The following is a 21422-nucleotide window of genomic DNA, read 5'->3' as shown; positions in this document are numbered from 1 at the left end:
AAGCAAATCAATTCGGCCACCTAGTTCAGGCAGTCAATCCAAAGTACAATATCTCATACCCACTAACACACCTCACATCATATACCAAACACACACTCTACTTTGGTGATCTGTTTACATTGCAAATATCGTCTTGCTTGATATGTCAGTTCCACTGTAGCCCTGCTGTGCTGCCTGCTGTTTAAACCCCTTCAAGACACCACCTGTAGGCTCCAATAGGATGTTTACTCATCACTCCCCTATTTTTCTGTGTATTACAACTCAGGAAAAAGGAAAATGTTTTCCACTACTGTAATAAGTCACCCATTTCAAAATGAAATGTGTAAATGAAATAGTATAGTGACCGTGCTAGTAATGGGGAGTCTGTGCCACATACAACAGATTAATCTACTAAGGAAGTGTCAGGTTCATCTTGTCAAGCTCAAGTTAGTCACTTGAGGATGATGTCTAATAAGAAGATGAGAATACATATAAGGTGATATTCAGAGTCTGGTATATATACTTGGTTATTTAGCGTTTTCTTTTCCTACATAATGAGATGAGATTCCAAGTTGAACTTCCCCTATAAATCATCCCTGACCTTTTTTGTTTTTACCGTGGGTGCGTTGAAGAAATCCCATTACATTTTTACAAGGTTATTCTTGGCAAACAGTATTTCTTCTGGCTTTTATACCAGCACTCAAGCAAGTCCCTCACAGTAAAAAGACAAAAAAAAAAATCACCAAATAAGATCATTTTTATTAAGATGTTTTACCTTTTAAAATCAGACTATTACAGAGCCCATTTTATACAGATGTACACATTTAGCGCCCCCCATTAAAGCACAAAGTAAGTGCTCTGAGTAGTTAGGTGAGCCAATGAATGCAAAGGGCTGCATAGTATTACCCATATTTTAGGAGTTGTAGCTCTCTGTGTGGTTTTCGTGCTTACAAAACTCCCGAGTTCAACTCTTAAGGAGAATTTACAGTTATTTATTTATTCATTTATTTTGGAGTGGTGTTCCTCAGCATTACACTTTTGACAGAGCACTGACCTGTGGGCCTACATTCAAAGCTAACGGTAACATTACTGTAGGTGCACGCTGTAAACATGCTATCACTAAGAATTTTCTATGTCGCGTGGACATTTGCCTTACAATAATGTCTTGAGTTGTCAAACTAACAGCTAGGCCAGTGCCATACAAATACGGCACATGATGACATGGATAAGTAATGTAGTAAAAAAAAAAAAAAGTCTGCACTGCAAAAATGGCATTTCACACTGTCCATCAGCAGTTTTTTGTTTTGAGAAGGTGGTGCTTCCTTTGGAAGCACATGCACAAGTCATGATGGCAGAATGCAAAGCAGAAAACAAAAGAGATCTTTCTTAGTCTTTGGAGATTTTTATGGGGGATCAAGAGACGTTCCCTGCCCAAGCCTTATGAAATATATGGCCTGACCCTCGGTCTTCTCCTAGTTGCTTCAAAACCCTCCAAAGTGAGATGATTTGAGGCATCTTAACCAGATGCCCAAATCACCTTGGTTAGTTACAAGCATGCAGACACAACTCCCACTTTATTAAATAAGGACATTATGGCCCATGGCAATGGACCTGGAACCATTTATCTTGCAGACTGTAGAATGGATGGTCAAACTCCCTTGATACCTTGAGAAATTGTACAAAGATAATTTAATAATTTGATAATTTGGTCCGCTGTTCCACAGCCAGGAAAGAATTTGCATTGCTCCTACTGAATCCAAGGTTTGACAATCGGCTGGAGCCTCCTTCCCCACACCCTGAAATGAATACATTTTCCAGGGGAGACTGAGCAGCGTAATACTCCTGAAACTGGAGCACACCCTCATGTCCCTCTTTTGAAAATGGGAACTATCACCCCACTCTGCTGCTCCACAGGCACTCTCCCAGACCTCCATGCTACATTAATTCTACCTGAAAGAGGAAGTGAAATAACAGTTGCACTTTTTATTTTATTTTATATTTTTCATATTATTTTCTGTTTAAAGCAATAACTTAGTCAGTATAATCAAAAGTATACACTTTATCAGTGTATTGTTGATTTACTTTAATAATTCCAATTTAATGAGAGACTGCATGGATGAGCTTACTTTTACTTGTATGATATCTTAATCTGTGGGATAAATATGCTTTGATTGCAAACTGTGAAATCTTTGTTACATTTTGTTCTTTTTTCCCCACACAACTTCACTTTCTAAGCATTCAGTGCCATCAGTAAATATTTAGCTATTTCAGTTGTGACCAGTTTCTTAGTATACAAGTATACCTTTGAATACTAAGGAAAGATAAGTAATTGAAAAAAATAAATAAATAAACAGAAATTGATAACTTACAACAAGAAAACTACAGTGGTTTTATCCTTCACATTACATATTAGGAGCCTTTAAGCTTTCTTAAACAGTATGTGTTAAAATTATTTTTTCCTTTATTTAACTTTAACTGAAAACAGACTTCACTGTGAATGACTTACTGCACTTGACCAAGGTCTCAATTGAAGAGACCAAAACAAAGGATTAGTAAATTCTGATGTGTGTATTATTATATTGTAGCCTCCCACATTGGCACTGGCAGACAACTCCCATCAGTGGACAAGCTTTACATATAGTAGGAGTGAATGGGAGAGATGTGAAATCAGAATAGGTCCTGTTAATGGGATTGTAGTGTTTTAGAAGAAGCCTATGCACTCAGCAGATAAGGGGACTGTTTATCCTGTTAATGTGTCACTTTAAATACATTAGGAATAGGAGGGCTCCTGCTCATTTTTTGGCACTCTGCCTTGCAAATCCTGAAAAGCACAATGAGCAAAGTGTTTATAGAGCCACACATTACTCTCGAAGTACTTTTTAGTGGGATGGTAATGTTCTGAAGAAAAGTGCATTTCTATTTAGACCTAAATACCCAATAAACATGTCATTTAAAGAAATTAAAATAATATATTGACTTATATTTAGATGATCATGACTGTACACAAGTCATGATCATCTTCATGATCATGACTTGAGCACTAGTGAAGTCATGAAGCCATGATCATTTAGATAGATAGATAGATAGATAGATAGATAGATAGATGTAGATATATACACACACAGTACATGGAGGCTTGCACATGGAATTGCACACCCACAGGCATGATATGGTAGTTACACAAACAATATAGTGTATTCAATGCTAATGAGAGATAATCCAGGCCTCCGCTGAGCCACACAGTGCGGTCAGTGACAAACAGCTATGTGTTTATTTAATTTAGCCCTTAACAAAAAGGTTCCTTAGAGATCTGTTAGTTCAACAATAAAATAAATTTTGTTTTATAGTGCCTTTCTTGCTTTGCATTTGTCTTTGGATAGTGTTAAACAATATCAATAGTGAGTTAAATAAAAAAATAAATAAATAATACTACATTTTTGAAAAAAGTATTTTTTTCATGGTATTTAATTTGTTTTTTGTTTTGTTTTGGGGGGTTTTGCATTTTTGTCACACTTAAATGGTTCAGATCATCAAATGAATTTTAGTGTAAGAAAAATATAACCCAATTAAATACAAAAAAACTTGTTTAAATGGTGACTTAATTTGTTATGTCACCATTTACCTGGCCCTGTGGGACAAAGTAGTTGCCCCATCTTTTTAAATTGTGAATTAACTTGGGTTAACATACTTTTCTTTTAAATCTGAGTTCAGTTTCATTAGCCACACCAAGAACTGATTACTGCTAGATCAGCTGAATGAAGAATTAGTTAAATAGAACCTGGCCAATGAAGTGAGCCAGCAGAACACTGTGAGCAGTGGTGAACCTTCCCCAAAGCTTCAAGACTGCATCACAAAGACATGCATGACAAAAACCCTCAACACCATAAAAAACTAAAAAAAAAGACATACTTTGGAAGAGAGCCAAAGATGAACTTTTCTTTAGCATTCCGTCTGTGCAGATGCTTGCAAAGAGCAGCAGTTGTGTTAGCAGTATATTGCAGTTGTTTCCTGGATACAGTTTCCTCTTTATCATTGCGCTCTTGTCCTTTTGTGCAATAAAACTAAAAGTTATGTCCATAGCTCTGTTATTGAAAAAGCTGTATCGCTTTACCACTTCACCATTATCCTCCTGCCACACACGAACTAAAATCAGGTGACTGCAGCAGGAAGTGCGTAGGGAGAAAAAAGATTGTCCGTTTGACACTTTCTTTCTGTCCGGTGTGCAGTTAACTGAAGAACCTTTGTAATGCAAGTAATAGCATAATTGTAACTGCACTGTAAATATTGAAATTAGTACAGTAACAAGTTACATTACTGCATTACGGAAAAATGAAATGTGATTACAGTAACGCATTATTTTGTAACACATTACACCTAACACTGGGTGCATCAGGTTTATATTTTTAACTGGTAATTATGTGACAATGAATTTCAGGTCAATAATACTTTTTCACAGCACTGTACAAATGAGGACAGAATTATTAACCCCCGTGTGTCCTGAGCAATTCCAGTTCGTTCTTATTTCAGCAAATCTCTGAAAGTCCTCCAGATTTTCCTCCTCCGGGATCTTCTAGCATGGACCTTGGTCTTCAGTTCACCCCACAGATGTTCAGTAGAATTAAGGCCAGTCAATAACAGTCACCTCAGTCTTGAGGTAGTTCTTCACCAGCATCAACTTTTGTTTAGTTATGCTGCTAACTGTTTGAGGGTTTCTTTCAAAAAATTAATATATCTTTCTTTCTTCATGATTTCTTCCACTTTGATGAAATTCCCAGTTTGAGATATCACTAAAGCATCTACACAGGATAATTCTCCCACCACTGAGTTTCCCGGTGGGTAAGGTACAACTCTTTGGTTGTGTAATTCTTTGGGTTGTATGTCTCTCCATTTTTTTCTCCAAACACAAGCAGCATCTCTGTGGCCAACGAGCTCTAGTTTTGTCTCATCTGACCAAAGGACACGTTTCCAGTATGTGTAATCTTTCTGAAGGTTGTCTTTACCATACATCAGTTTGATTTGAAGATGTATCTTCTGTTTTTCTTGGTCTCCAACCTTGTAGTCCATTCATGTGCAGGGTTCTAGTGGTGTTTTTCTTTAAAAAACTTCAATTCCCAGCTTGGCCAAGTCATTCACTATCATCTTGACAGTTGTCCTGGGGTCTTTAGACACACCTCTCACCACTTTTCTTTCCAGAGCCTTTGAATTCTTGTGCTTCCTACCTCTGCCTGGCTTGTTCTGTGCTGTGTGGCTCTCTTTTAATTTTTTTGTGATACTACTTACTCCAGTTCTTGACAGAGTGACAAAGTGTGTAAATTGTAAGATAACAATGAGTTTTAACTTGATTTTACAAGTATTGAGCATTACAAAGTTAAAGCACACCTGCTATGTTGAAAACCCCTTTACCCCGAACAGTTACTTTCACTTAACTTCTATGATTTTTGCTGTGGGGGGAAAATGTATGAAAGATCTGTTTCATTTAAGTCACTCACTACAATTCAGTCCTATTTTTTAACCAAACCTTGGTTACCTGTTTTCAAATCACAAGTCAGCTTCTCTTTTAAGCTGGAAGCCTGACTGGTGATAGCTCAAAAATTGCAATTGGTTTTCTGAAAGAGGTGGTCAGTTCACAGTATCACAGCTGCTGCTGTGATCGAACGCAGTGGGAGGTAGCATGGGTTTAGACATCAGCTATAAAGCTTTAGTGGTACTTCACTGTTAGGAGTTCTCGTTAGCACAAGATTGTTCAGAGGCGCGTTTAAAGAAATACAGAGACAAAATTGTTGTTATTGTTTTAAGTTCTGTAATAGTTTTCCTACAGCACAGCTTAACTGTAATTGGTGTTTTCCTCCTTCATATTCTGTATGCAGCGCAGTAGCGATATACATTTAGAATGTACTCTAATAGTCACTAAACATACTCACAGAGTTATGAGTAATTTAGAGATGGTTTCACATAATAGACCCATTAAGAGAGTACCATTACATTAAGCACATTTAATCATCACAGAAGTTTCTTCAAACCCTTTTTAAAAACTTACTGGGATAATAGGTAATAATGTAGAAACTGGTGATATTATTAGTAGATATGTTTTTCTTTTAACATTTCATTTTGTGAAATGCCATTGAAGAGTATAAAGTGGCCTCTGCAGTGGCGAGCATGTGGGGAAGTGAGGTGAAAACCAGGTCATCCAGAGGAACAGGTGTTGAGTCAACAGAATTGGATCCCACAGTGCAGATTGAGCGAGGAAGTACAGCAACAGAAGTCTGATGTGCTGAATGTAGAACTGTACTTACAGCTTTTTCTGTACTTGCTTTCTCATTTACTTGTTTTCAGTTATTTCACAATTTAAATGATCGATAGAAAGTCCAGAACTAAGCATGTAAAAATCATTGTTAACATACAAACGTATTACTTTGTTATATCTACCGTGATCACCGTAAGTGTGTGGAAGCTTTGTGTAATCAACAGTGACATTTTCTGGAAAAAAAAGAAAAAAAACCCCTTATGCTTTTTTAATTGTGCTCATTTCAATTGATCTTTATGTGAATTCCAGCTATTCCATTAGTGTTCATAATGAGACATTAGGGTGGCATGGGTATTAAACTGGAAGGAGAACCCTGCTACTGTAGCCCATCCTAGATTTGCCTAGATAGTCCTCCGCACTCAGGGTTATTATACATGGTAATTGGTATTTTACAAGGTTATCACATCAGCAGCATTTAGTAGCTAGTCAAAGACACAATTTTTAAGCCTGGTTGTTCTGAATATTTTCTATTGACAGTCGACAGTTGTGTGAAGCTGAAATGAAAACATAACAAACGTGCCATTGTCACAGCTGACAGGAATGTTTTGTGGCAGAATTTGAATATCTAGAAGGTATGGCAATATACTTGAATACCTCTGAGTGTCAGACTGATAAATAATTCCCCCCCCTTTTCTGTTTCCCACTCTGTTTGCCTCTCTGTTACACGCACACTCACCTCTCCTTTTCTGTCCTCGCTTTCATTTTCTGCAGAGAAATTTGAAACCAGTGATTCCATCCTTTTCTCATGTGAATTATTTAATTTTCATCTGCCTATTGTGTTGTCATCCGTACTATAGGCAGCCTAAGCAGTGAGATGTGGTGTGCAATCAGCCATAGAGTGACACTTTATGCCACGTATGTAATGACAGGCAGCAAAGTGCCTTTAGGGTGCCAGCTTTCATCAAAGTAAATGTTGATGACATGCAGTTGTTGCAGAGCTGACGAACTGTCAAGGAGCTGTCAGGTTTGCACAATCACTGACACTGCACAGCTATGATCACCTTTATAATGATGAATGCTAACCTTTTGGGAACATGTAGTTGTTTTGTAGGCAAGTAGAAAAATGTGTGAATGTATGGGCATGCATATGTTAATCAGTGCCTTCATAATTTTAAACTCACGTCTGTCAGACTTCTTCAGGTAGGGACTCATACAAACTAGTTGTGCTTCTATTAGTACTCGTGATGTTGAAGAAAGAGTAGGAGTCATACTGTAAGGTGTAAGCAGTGTGGCTGTCTGAATTTAAAGGACACTGCATCTTCAATTTAAAGCAAAATTTCTGATAGCAGAGTCAGTATCTCCAAAAGTGCTGCTCTTCCCTGAGCTGGAAATAAAAGCACTGAAGACTGATTTGAAGATGTATTTAGGTAATACGTTTTGGAGATGGTCCATTGACACTGAATTAGATTTTGACTCTGTGGGCTCATAGATTTTTAGAGATATTGTATTGAAATGAGTTCAGGCTTTGAATGAGAAAAACATGCCCAAACCACCACTATGTTAAAATCTTTTTTGTGTGTGTGTCATTCATGATCAACAAGCAGTTCCTAGATTTTGCTCTGGAAGACATCATTGCACATCTTTGCACTGCTGTTCAGCATACTCTGCCAGCGTACACGGTGAAATGTTTCAATGTGTATTTAATTTCTGGATAATAGTAAAGGAGATTTGTACAATAAATATGGTTGCCAGATTAAATTGATTTCACCCATTTTAGGTCTTTTCACAATTCATCCATTTTTTATTTTTTTTTTTCATTTATCCAATTCGGGAACATGGAAGGGGGTGGAGCTTACACCACTGACTACTGCTCTCTGTGGTAAATAATTGGAACTAACCTTCATCCACTGTTTTGGCAATTTCTGAGCCATCTACATGTGTTTTACTTCAATAACCACTAGGGGCATAAATGAGCCCACTGCAAATTTTGCATAAAGAGACAGTTACAGGTTTAAAAATGACAGAGGAATTTGAGTGCATTCTAACTATCCCATTTCCAGCTGCTAGCAACAAATATTTCTGGCACAACTTCACCTACTTCCAAGGTGCATGGAGAAAACAAAGATCTGATGACGTGATGACTCCAGCGACACTTCAAGTACTAGGGAACAACTTTATTAAGTGACCATCATTGCAAAATGTCGAACAGTTTGTGTTTAAATAAAAAACAGGAAGAGAAAAAAATCCAGGTGGACCAATCACACCTTCACAAATAAACCAGCTGACCAACAGACATTTAACAAGGTGTTTTGGCTAATTGGTTAATTGGTTAAGCCACAGCCCAAATAGGTTCTGGACTGAACCACTACAGATTAAAAGGGGAGGGAAAAAAACAAAAACAAAAAAATCCCTGCATGTCTTAATGTAACATTTCAAGTGTATTTCCATGTTTAAGTTGCTGAGTTGTCAATATTTTACTGTAACAGAAAAGCAGTGTATTGTGTGTCTCAACACTCCGTCGCCAACCCCAAAGCAAAACCCAGACAGATTCTTACTAGTTACAAATTATTGTATCTTTTCTTTGTTAATATTATCATTATTATTATTATTACTATTTTTAGTATTTTGTGTAGGAAGAATGAAGAGTTATTGTGTTGTCATCCAGGCCTTACTGTTCTTACTCTGTGTTGGTGGAAAACCTCAATGTCATCAAATGTATAACTCTGAGAGACTATCCTAAGTGGAAACTCACTCTTGCTCAAGGCAAAATTTAAAAGAATGTGGAAACTACAGTAAGCCCAAAATTGAACTCAGCACTTCTAGTCTAGGCTTGCAAATTGAGGAGGAAAAGATGAAAGATCCTTGAGGAGAAGCAGATTAAATTAGGCAAAGAGAGAAACACAGTAAGACGCACAGCGAGCACTTATGATCACCAGGTTTTGTAATAAGAGTTCTGCTGACAATGAGTGCTGAATAGATTTCATTTATACATTAAGTACCTGCAGAGAGGATTTAGAAAAGAATAAGACGACTTTATCAAGGATTTTAAGCTAAGCTTTCAGTAGTTCTCCTGCAGCTGTTAGGCAAACTTATGAAAAGTTAAAAGAGGCCAAATTAGTATTTTCACTTTTGTTGCATAGTGTTTCATGGCCAGTTTTATTTTTGACTCCTTAAGTTACATAGAAAAACATTGATGCTCTGTAATGAATGGTCAAATGTGACCTTATCAGCACTTTCAGCAATTCTTACCAGTGTGGTGGATTTGAAATTTTACAACTGGCCTTTATTAGATAGAGACAGTGCAGATAGATAGGGAAGTAGGGAGAGAGAAAGGGGAACACAAGCAGCAAGGGGCTGTGGGTCTTACTCGAACCCGGGCCTACTACATATGGTTGCCTGCTCCCCACTGAGCTAAACCGGCACCTGGGAGTCCTGTTTTAAAGCTAATGGTAAAAATATAAACAAATAGCAGTGAAAAAATGCCAGTGTGTCAAGAAAGATCATTGTACTGTGTTTTTCTTTTCTTTTATTTCAGTGCAAAAGATTAGGTAAATTTACATAATAATTTTCCTAACATCTGTTTTTACATAAATGTGTACCTGAAAAAATATATGAAAGTCACTACTACTACGGCATTTAGTTCATTGCCAACATTACAAGCAGTACTTTGAATAAAATTTTATTAGTTTGTGGTTATTTTCCTATGAGGTTTCACTGACTCAAATTAGTAGCTGCTTGTAAGATTGGAAATACATTTAAAACTCGTATTCTAGTAAACTGCCTTTAGCACATGCTTTGAAAAACGGTTAGTCATAAGATTACGCCATTTTTAGATGTCTTAAATAGTGAAAATCTCCTGGTTTTATTCCATGCAGAATCAGACATATGTGAATAACAGAATTTCTATAATGTATTTTAGAGCCTCTCCTACTGAAACTTTATGAACAGATAGCCAATAAAAAAGTCACAAGCATTTTAAAAGAGGTTTTCACACTCTAAGGGTCCAGTAATCAAGATGTGCCATAATTACTTTGTGATTCATGGAGACATTTCTTTCCTAGTCTATGAAATCGTCGATACTGGAATTTCTTTGGGCTGTCCTTGGACACAGTTTGGCAGTATTGCTAACATGTACACACTTAACCAGTGTGTACATGTGCACGTACTCATGCACGTGTACACATTAATAATGTGCCTCCTAATGAATTACAAGTAGACCTTGAGGCCATACACCTATGTCCCACTAACGTCTGGCTTCATGCCCAATGACAAGCCTCATAAAACAAAAGACAAGGACAGACACACACACACACACACCATTCTTTTGTCTTAAAATAGTCTTTCCTCATCTGCATAATGATCATACAGAGATACACAACAACCTCACAGCACCTACTGTTTTAGAAACTTCCCATCTATTCTGCATGTGACTGCAAACTATGTCTTTTACTTTTCCACACAGGAACACTTTTAATCTGTATCAAACTCATTGTCACTGTTGTGCAAAATCAGAGTGATTTAAAGCTACCTGAAACAAACAAAATGTGTAAGAAAGGTAAGATTGACTGGAGCTTGACAGGAGACAGTAGTATGGCAGGAGGTACATTACTGGTGGCCCAGCAGACAAAACCATCTCTCCGTGTGAGAGGTCAAGCACTCTCCCTTCATCCCACAGATTAAACATTAAGAGATGAATAGCCAGCAGTTGTAGGATTTAAGAATGTCACACCCTACAAAATTTTATCATAAGCTGTAGTCAGCAAAATTATACAGCATTTCCCAGGCCTTTTACAAGAGTGTGGACGTTTCAAGTGCACTTCCGCAGAGAGCAGTTGCATTTAAGATGTGCATTATGATTTAGGGAAAATAGTTATTAATTGTGGTCTACACTGACTATATTTTTAAGTAACTATAACTGTGCGAACGACAACATGATTTCTACCATGATGAACTGTGTCATTTTCTTATGGAGTGTCTGTTCTGCACATTCTCCCCCTGCACCTAAAGGCCTGTCTCAGCGCTGAGCACAGCTCATGTAACCCTCCCCTGCTGCCCATGTCCTCTGACCCAGAGTCAGCAGGTTAATAACCAGCTGTATCCAAAGCCATTTGTCATTTGCTACCTGCCACTGATAGAAGATGTCAGTAGATGTCTGTGCCCTTGTCACCCAGCCACATGACAAATACTGTATCAAGCTTTGCAATCGGAGGCTCCCTTAGGCTTCTCAGTACTGCTCTACTGAGCAACCACTCCCACTTGATAGCATTAGATTCTTGTGCCATGATCCATATCAAGATAAACCAGTGATCTCCCTGCTCTTTTTCATCTCCTTTTTCCATTGCTCCATAAAACTCAACTGAGTGTGACATTTTTTCCGTTCGTACATTCCCTCCACTCTTTTCCTTATAAACTTTTCCAGCTCTCCTTTCATTCTTTCCTTTGTTAGATACTTCATGTAAGTACTAGCCTGAAGCTAGTGGTTTATATAATGTAGGATGATTAAGGCAGATAAGAAGAAGAAGGACAGTGACAGCATTTCTGCAACTGTTCCTGATATATATATGTTTAAAATTGAGCTTAATGAACCCATCATCTGCCCATTGAAAGTTTTGGCAGACTTTTGAGTCTGTTGTTTTTGGGTGACAGGAAAATAAAAAGAAAATGGGGAAAAATAGTGTAAACAAATGGACATAAGCATGGATAATCCTTTTCCATCTGTGACTAATTTTATCTGTAATTGAAGCGATGTATTGGTTGTAATGGCTGAAATATTTGTGATGACTTCCACTTAGTCTTTTTGAATTTCTACAAATCTCTAACTAATACCATGGCTTAATAAGTTGTCATAATAAGGATTGCAAAGCAGCTAAGCAGAGAAATGGCTTGACAGCAACTCTTACCAAATCAGCTGCACAGCTGTAACAGAACCTAAGAAATCTATCATCTTCAGAAGTTAGATTTCTAGTTGGAACTGACTGTTTATGCGTGCAGAGACAAGGCCATGCACAAAATACATGCACACATAATCCCATATGATGCTACCGTTATTTGTTAGTTTGTTCAGATCAACTAAATGGATGGGTTTTCCTTACAGAGTAACATTAGCAAAACATGTCCTGTACACACAGACAGTCCATGTGCAGTGTCTTATTCATAAAAAACAAAAAATAAGCAAAAAAATTTTTTTTCTCTCTTTCTCCTTGTTCTTTTCAGAGATGTCCGGCACTGGGGAAGAAATTTCTCAAGTACACTGGAAGCAGCAGTGGTTGGAAAATGGGACACTGTACTTTCATGTGTCCATGACTGAGTCTGAGCTTTTAGCACAGACCACACAACCTACTGCCCGGGAACCTGCCCACGTGCTGCATGAACACATGCATCTGCTACACATCTCAGTTATGGTAAGTTCTAAACACTAAAAGTGAAATATCTGTGGTTGTAGCCTTGAATGCATGTCCAGCATGGCAACTGTCTGTGTGCAGAAAGAGAAATAGATCTTTTCCTGTGTGATCCTCTAAAGTTTTGTCCAGCTTTTGAATTGTTGACTGTTTGTGGTGTGCAGACCTTTATTTTTTTTCTTTTGTTGTTGTTTTTTTAAATTAAATTCAGTAAATGGTCCTTATGTATAAAGTGTAACATTTAAATAGGTAAACTTACCTTGCCTTGCTTTGGAGTGTCTGAATTCCAGCATATTACAGCATACTCTGGTGTATCAGTGTCATCACTATCACCTTTGCTTTAATTTGTTCATTTATTTCATTCTTTTAATATTGTGCTTTTATTACTGTGACATAACAAAAGGTCATTTAAATAAAATGTCAATTTTGAAATCACATGGTGCGCTCTAAGGCCTACACACAGACAGCCAGATAGATGTTCATATTTTAAAAAGGTTTTTACAGAATCTTTCCATTTTGTAGAGACTACATTGCATTTTATTCTTTTGTCAGGCCAAAGTATGAGCAAAAATTTATTCCACAAAGCCGGTGTATCTTATACTGCTGTAGCTGGTAATACACTAATTTACTAACCAACCTACTACTAGTCATGCAGTGGCTCCTCCTCTTTATTCCTCTTTATTATTGAAGATCATTCAGTTCAATAAAGAATTATCGTCACTGATCAGTGACAGATATGCATTTCATTTCTACCAAGCTTTTATACTTGTAACTAAAGGTTTATACTGTATAAATCCTTTTTTTTTTTTTTTTTTTATGTCAGTAGTGTTAGTTTTTACCTACACCAAAATGCACATTACAAGTCACCTCCACTAACTCCACTATGTTTTTCCCGGAAGTTAAGAACAAACCCTTCACCACATTCTGTGGTTTATGCGGGCATGCTCTCTCTTCACTTAGCTTTTAAAAAGTGGGTAAAAAATAAAGCAAATAAGGATAATGCAGTTATTATAATAATAAAAATTGTATTAAAAGTTATAGAAGGCAATACTTTTGAGTGTTTTTATCTCTTCCAGCTTATGGCTTCTTACTGCTTATTTATTTATTTATTTTTTTGTCCACTCTAGACTCTGTTCTCTGCACTTTGCTAATTCACATTCTCCACACATTTCCAATTTTTCAGGCTTCAGGTCTCATACTTCGCATCTCTTCTGTATTGGCTTTTTTCTGCTTTGCCTCTCCTTGCACACCCCGCCACTCTCCCTCCTCTCTCTCCTCTCTGCTCTGTGCACCACATTCTCGCTGTGTGCACACCTCTGTGTTACTCTCATGGCTCTCTTCAGCTTCATCTCCTTCTCACTCTCCCTCAGAACACTTTTAGGGACACTTTAACTGAAAGGGTGTGCAGAAGGCTATCAAAATAGCATTACATCCGTGGAACGTAAACTGAAAGTGAACATTACCGTGTGTTTTTCTTTAAATAACTGATTTTGCCATTTTTTTGTACATATTTTTGTCAAATTAGAAATCATTTCCATCATGAAACTGTAACTTCTGTGTAGCAGGAAGGCAATGTCTCAAGCTAATCTAACACTGACAGCTCAGTCACCATCTATCTACCTTTTTTGCTGTTGTACGAGGAAAAAAAAAAATCAGAAACTAGATGTCTGTCCATTTTGTTTACCACTTATCAGGGTCCTGGTGTGGGGTGGGGTTATTTCCCAACTAACTTTGGATTAGATGTCTTAGCCAAATTGCTAGTGTAAGCGAAAACCACATAATTGTGGTGTTCATAATGGAATGGCAGAGGAGGATTGTTAGGTACTTCCACAGTTTAAAGGCCCATATAAATTAACTCCCAGTGAGAATATAAATTACCAATCCAACTTTAAGACCTTTTTCTGTGCACATTAATATTTTGGTCTGTAGGTTTTTGCACACTGGCACCTTTTTATGTAATTTTGCCTCTATCAGCCCCCAAAGTTAATTTTAAATCAAATATTCAAAATGTGATTAAAGTTCAGACTTTCAGGATTTGACAAGAGTATTTCATTAACTGTTTATGAACTGGAGACATTTTTATACATTTGCCAGGCCCATTTGTAGATTTGATATTGATATTGATCTGATATAATTTTAAATATCAGTATTGTTTTTAATACTTGAAAATCCTTTGCAGTTAATGGCTAGCTGAAGTAGAGAACCTCTGGGCATCACCAAATACTGTGTTTCCTCCTTTGAGATGCTTTGCTGGGCCTTTACTGACAGCACTTTTAGAGGGTCTTGTGAGTCTCCTAGCCTTCAGCTGTAATTGAAAAAACATGTCCTACAAGGTTGCATTCAAGTGACTGATTTGGCTGTTGGAGAATATCCCATTTCTCTGCCATGAAAAATCTTTGCAATGATTTGGCATTAGGCTAAATCTCAGCAGAGTATATAGCCTTATACACTTCAGAATTCATCCCCCTACTTCTATCAGCAGTCATCAATAAACACGAATGACCCGTTCCATTAGCAGCTGTATATGAACATGCTGTAACATGCTGCCACTATACTGAACAGATGATGTGCTATGCTTCAGATGTGTACATTTTTTTTTCCATATTTTCTTTTACCACATTTCAATACTGATGTCATCTCCTCCAAATTAATCTTTAAAAAATAAGGGGCTGTGCATAAAAATTGGTATAATTGGTATAACAGTTAATAAAATGCCTTTTTTTCTATATCCTTCCCACCCACTTCTTCCGACCCCTTTTCGATATATAACTGAATCAGAACAGATGAAGCAATATTGAAATGTATTTTGCTTTGTTTTGTAGAGCATTTTTCTTTTCTTTGCTAAATGAACTTCTGTATATTATTTACATGATCAAACTAAAAATTAACAAACAAAAAAAGAAAAGGTGAAAATCTGCACTTCAATCACATGTTGATTGTCTGCTGAAAAATCCACTGTGGTGGCATACAGAGTCATTAAAAATGTAATTAATTTTTAAAAAAGTCATTGTCCAATGATTTTTTTAACCTAACTGTAAAAAAAATTAATATAATGTTTGGTCTATAACTGAGATGGCAATGGCAGTGACAATGATAACTGCCTAATTGATTAAGAACAATCAATGGGCTTTGGCTGTGCATGTTTATATATCAGCAGTCTCTTGGACTTCATTCTATATTTAAATCAGCTCTAGTGCTAAGCAGGTAGTTACAGTCTCATATGTTGGGATCCCAATAATTTAAAAAAGAGAATGGAAGCACAGTAAGGCGGTAAGACTAGGACACAACGTATGCCGGTTTGGCCTTATGACCCTAAGGTGTCTCCTCCTTTGCGTGAACATCATTATGTCTGATGCTGTCAGTTCTGGGCCAGACTGAAGTGTGAGTACTCTATTCTTCTGGCATTGAGCTGTCAGTTTCTCACTCACTCAAGCAATCGTTTTCCAACTCACTCTGCTTTTCACTGTCCTTCTCCAACAAAGTCTCTCTCCATCATATGACAGGAGCAGACAGAAACAGATATTCATTTCAACACAGACTGAAATGTAGTGATTAAGTTCTCTCATGGTTTTAGTAATAATCATGTCAACTATAACATATTGTAGGCAATTTTTATTCCAGGTTGAGTGTGGTATGTATCTTGGCAGGTTATTGCCAAGGCTTCCATCTACAGAAGTAATTCATCGATAGACTGGTACTACTTCCAGTTACCTATCCCAGCTACCATGGGGCAAGAGGCAGGGTGGCCCATGACCGTGAAAGCAAGCTCTTCACACACATGACAGACAGACAGACAAACAGACAGACAGACAGACAGACAGAGAGATTTAAATTAAGGGCAAAAATGATTGATAGAATTTAAATTATTTGTGGAAAATTATTCTGAGCCCTGTAGAAATAAAAAAGGAAAAAAATATCTTTCCTTAAATTATTAACCGGTAGCACTACACGGTTTGCTTGTAGAAAGCAGCAGCTCCCTTGTTATGATCAGGCTCTAAGATGTAGTGAACCAACCCTTAAATAAAAACACCATCCTACAGGTGAGGCAGATTACAAGAGGAAAAAATATGATGCCCAATGCATGATGCAACAGACAGAGTTTTTTGTGCTGTGAAAAATAATTTCAGGTGAGATATAATTGCATTTCTGAGCAATCAGCACTGAAAATGATATAAGGCAGCAGAAATTTGAATACGTTGTTCAGAGGAAATAGCAATCAGTCATATGGTGTGTAGCACTGTAGAGCTTTTTTTCAAAGAAATGACATGTTTAAGTTCACTGGGAGGACAGGTAGTATTTTACCAAAATGAGATGCAATAAAAGCTGGCAGCTGAAAGCCTTTCATATGCCATATTACAGAACATAATCATCAATTACATGGGATCTGGGTGTCTACAGCAGAACACAAAACTGAAAATAGTGTTTTTTTCTTGATATTAGGATTAAAAAAAAAAAACAGTTCATAAACTAAAATTTGACTAAAAACCAAAATGGCCAGGAAACATTTAATTTTTAAACTCAGTCTGGCTCATTTCTTATAATTGAGCCTGAGGTCATTTAATATTCTTGAGCTCACACAGTATGAGTGAAGAACTACTCTTCTTATCGCTGGCCTGATAGATATGCATGGAGATACAGTGCACCCTACATGGGTGAGATGTCTTCTTTATAATTAAACAGTCAGTGGTGATATATGACCATCAGTGTGGTAGGTCATGGAGGCATTTTAGGCAGTTGTGTCTACTCTAGAATCAGGGGCTACGGAAATTAATTTTCACCATGCATATGCAGGCATAATTTTTGCCGTGAGTGAGGACATTTTCAATTATCACATTAAAGTTCAAACGAGCTACATTTTAATTGCTCCAAGGTTTAATTGTTTCAGTCACCTTTTAGTTTCTATAATTTTACACATGCATGTTATTGCGCCATGAATACAAAATCAGCTGTAATTAAAGTTACTGGTAGGAAGCAGCTGATAGAAACGGGTGGAAACTGATACAAGGTTGCTAGTGGACATATATGGATTTATCTAAGAAGCTAATTGGGTCTTTAATAAAGCTTATTTAAATCACCACAGCTTACAGTGTATTACTTTACCTATATCCACACATCATAAAGAGTGGTTTATATATAGTTTTAGGCTCAACTTGCTCAATTTCGACATGTTACTGCAAAAAAGTAATGAGAATCACTTTAATTAAAGTTACAAAACTAATTACGCATTGTGCATTATTTAAGGATTTCTTCTTTATCGTCTTTAGTAGTTATTCTCTTCTTTTTGTTTTCTTTGTTATGTTGTATCCGCACCACTATACCAAGCCATGGTCATAATTCCATCTCTGTAGGTGTAGATAAAGTGAAATAGAAAGCACGATGAAAAGTTTAGTTAGTCAGAGACTGTATGTGTCCTTATTGATAATGAATATTCTCTGCTAGATAATCCTTACTAGGAAATGCAGTGCTAATGTTTATGTGTGTTGATCTTAAAAGAGAAAAGCAAGAGGTGCCAGTACATGTCATTGGGTTAAAGATGTGCTTCATATGGCAAATGTTGCAGGTGCCCAGGTTTGAGTCTACTCCATGCCGTTTTGTCCCTTTTCTTTCTTTCCCAAATATAATAAATTATCAGGATTCTTAAAAAAATATACATTTTGTTTAAATTGTATCCATACTGCCGCAATTAGTTTCAGTTTGTGTCAAGGATGTCTGTGAAGTTTGTCAGTCATCCAAGTCATTGTAGTCTAAGGAGCTTGGAAAGAAAAGCATCTGAACTTCTTTAAGTTTTCTTGAAGACATTTCCCCTCTCATCCGAAAAGCTTCTTCAGTTCTAAGAGCAAGTAGTGAAGATTTTAACCTTATGGGAGTGTCCCCAAGAGGGTCCTGGACCCCCTATTGATCCTCTACCTAATCACACAGGTGTGGATTAGGGATCTCAAAACTGGATTATAGACAGGGGTGCACATAAGTGGTCCACAGTGCATGCTCTTTCAAAATAAAAGACGCGCACGAGATAAGAAGTTGCAACACGCATTTGCGTACATAAGATTTTCTGGAGGACAGACATTTGTTTAGAACTCTTAAAGATGTCGAAGAAGCAAGCTCCTCTCGAAGAAGCAATTACTGTGGTGTTCCTCCACCTCCAAAGAAATGTCAGAAGGAGTCCGAACCGCAAAAGAAGCGCGTATTCTCGGAAAAGTGGTTGCAGAAGGAGAGTTGGCTTCAAACAAATGATGAACGCACAGAGATGTGGTGCTCAATATGCCTTGAAAATCCCACTCTAGCGAATAAAAACAGTGCCTTTTACTGTTTTTGTCTTCTAGAGTGGGTTTTAGTGGACAATCTTATGTACGCAAAACGCGCGTTGTAACTTCTCATCTGGTCTTTTATTTTGAAAGCGCATGCGCACCTGCGGGCCACTTATGTGCACCCCTGATTATAGATGGCAGACAGATGGTGTCATAAGCCACCCCTTCTGTTCAAAGATGGTTGTTCACAGTGGACATAGATAGTTTCTTTCACCATCTGTCTTCTCTGTCCAAAATGTGAACACTGGCATTGGCATCCTGTGTTTATGAAGTGGCTGTTTGGTCTCTCCAATGTAGAGGTCTGAGCATTCCTCGCTACACTGTACAGCATACACTACCTTGTTAAGTTTGTGTTTAGGAGTTTTGTCTTTGGGATGAACCAGCTTTTGTCTGAGTGTCTGGCTGGGTCTGAAGTACACTGAGGTGTATGTTGTGTCTAGTAATTAATAAATAATAATAAATAATGTATGTATTCTACTGTATGTAAACATTATTTAAATCTTTCTGTAAATTTAATAGTATAAGTAGTATACTATAATATTATATACTAAGCTTGCAGTGGTTCTCAATGAAGTCCCCAAATTTCTTGATGCATTCTCAATCATCCAGGAAAGTAAATCTCCAAAAGTTGAATCTGTTCATCTGGACGTAGCGTTTTGTGGGAGAAACGTTTCGTCACTCATCCAAGTGACTTCTTCAGTCTGAAGAAGTCACTTGGAGGCAAACCTCCTATGTGCCCATGGCTTGATGGAAACCTGCGGTTAACCAATTGACCCACACTCAAGATTTGATATGCTTTGGATCCAAAATACATTTCACCACAGCACAGTAACTTGCACCATCAAGCTTACATTTGGTGCCCCTAGCACAAACTTGTCCACAACTGAAAGATTACAGATTTCTGCTCTTAAATTCAGGAGGCTGTTGTGCATTGCAGGAGCGCTTTAGGGTCTAACCAATTGTGAAGTCATTTAAGTTGTCTAAAGACAAGCCATGTGGCACTGTGCCTTTTTCAGACAATTACCAAGTCTTACCCTCCGCTACCAGTGAAAGATTTGCTAATAATACATGTAGTGAGCAGAGCAGATTTGGCGTTCAACAATGTGGAGTTGTTGCCTGACAGACATTTAGCTGTCAGAATTATCTTTGGCTACTTGGCAGAGGTCTGCCAACACAAGAGCACAGTGCTGTCCCCAACTTCACATGATACTCACCTAAATCCTCAGTGTACACTGCCTTGGGGAGTTGCCCTTAGTTTTGTATATTGCAAAATTTCTTGCACCTATAACCTATATGTAGACTTATTTATACTTTTCAGGACTTCCCCAATGTCTCTTATGATATTTGAGGTCTTCTGAAATGTGACCTACAGGATTGGGTTCTTTTTGTGAGTGTGCTCCCACACTTTTAAATAATCACAAACTAATATCGTACTGAAGATGTACCTCTGTAAATACAAGTCCACCTACGTAGTGACAAATAAACAAGACAGCAATGATGATCTGCCTCTCAGGAAACTTTCTCATCCTTTGGTTAGATACCAACTCCATTACTGTTTTGAACAAAGTCTATATGTGGGAAACACTGTATGAAGTTATTTTACATTTTATAAGCTTTTCTTCTCAGTTTGAAGTTTGAAGTCAGTTGAATGGGAATAAATTAAACTTGAAGACTGAAGTCCATTGTTTTTGTAAAAGACAATTGGCAATATTCAATATAACAACACATCACATGATAGTTTGCTGCTGGTCTAAGTGGCACACACGAAAAGAAAAAGAAAAATGTTAGTGTTCTCCTTTCTCCAACATGCAGTCACATTGGGGTGACCCAGTCGTCCACTGGGACACTAAATGTGTCTAGTTGCACATTTAGATTGTTCCCATTGTTCCTATTCCGAGCATAGTTCCCAACACCTGCTGGAAGTCATGGGGTCTTTTTGCCCTTTCTCTTCAAATAGTTTTACCTTGCATGTCCCTGTAAGGGTTAGAATGGAGGTTCGAAAGTTTGTATAAGTACAAAGTAGGGAGCAAACAACAAATCATAAATAAAATATAACCACACAACTAAAACAGTCAACAGAGACTGATGCACCACTTGAACAAAATTGCACTTAAACTTTAAATATTCTGGGGAGGAAGTCAAAGGCTGTGTTTAGGATGATTCTATCACCACTTTTTGCTGACAATGTTGTTGGCAAACTCTATTTGGACTTATTCTTCTAAACTTTGTGGCTGGAATTATGCTGTCCCCTTGACGGGATTAAGCAGACACAGCTTCTTTCCTGGGGATAAGTTTAATGTATCTCGACTTGTAAAACCAAGGAGCTGGTGGTAGACTTCCGCAGGCACAAACATCCTCCACTGCAACCACTGAACATCCAAGGTATGGACATTGAGGCTGTGGACAGCTACAGGTACCTTGGTGTTCATCTGAACAACAAACTGGACTGGACTCATAATTCAGACGCCCTCTACAGGAAAGGGCAGAGCAGGC

General features: G+C 37.5%; 1 protein-coding gene across 1 annotated transcript in view; it reads left to right on the top strand.

Annotated features, from left to right (window-relative positions):
- Positions 1–21422, top strand: part of LOC116331839 (astrotactin-2) — a 273527-nt gene that overhangs the window by 41212 nt on the left and 210893 nt on the right. The window contains exon 2 of the mRNA XM_039615109.1: positions 12437–12624. Within this exon, the coding sequence (XP_039471043.1) occupies positions 12437–12624 (188 nt within the window). The remainder of the gene's footprint in view (positions 1–12436; positions 12625–21422) is intronic.

Source organism: Oreochromis aureus, linkage group 7 (assembly GCF_013358895.1).
Source record: "Oreochromis aureus strain Israel breed Guangdong linkage group 7, ZZ_aureus, whole genome shotgun sequence".
Taxonomy (NCBI): Eukaryota; Metazoa; Chordata; class Actinopteri; order Cichliformes; family Cichlidae; genus Oreochromis; species Oreochromis aureus.
This window is presented reverse-complemented; position numbering and strand designations above follow the sequence as displayed.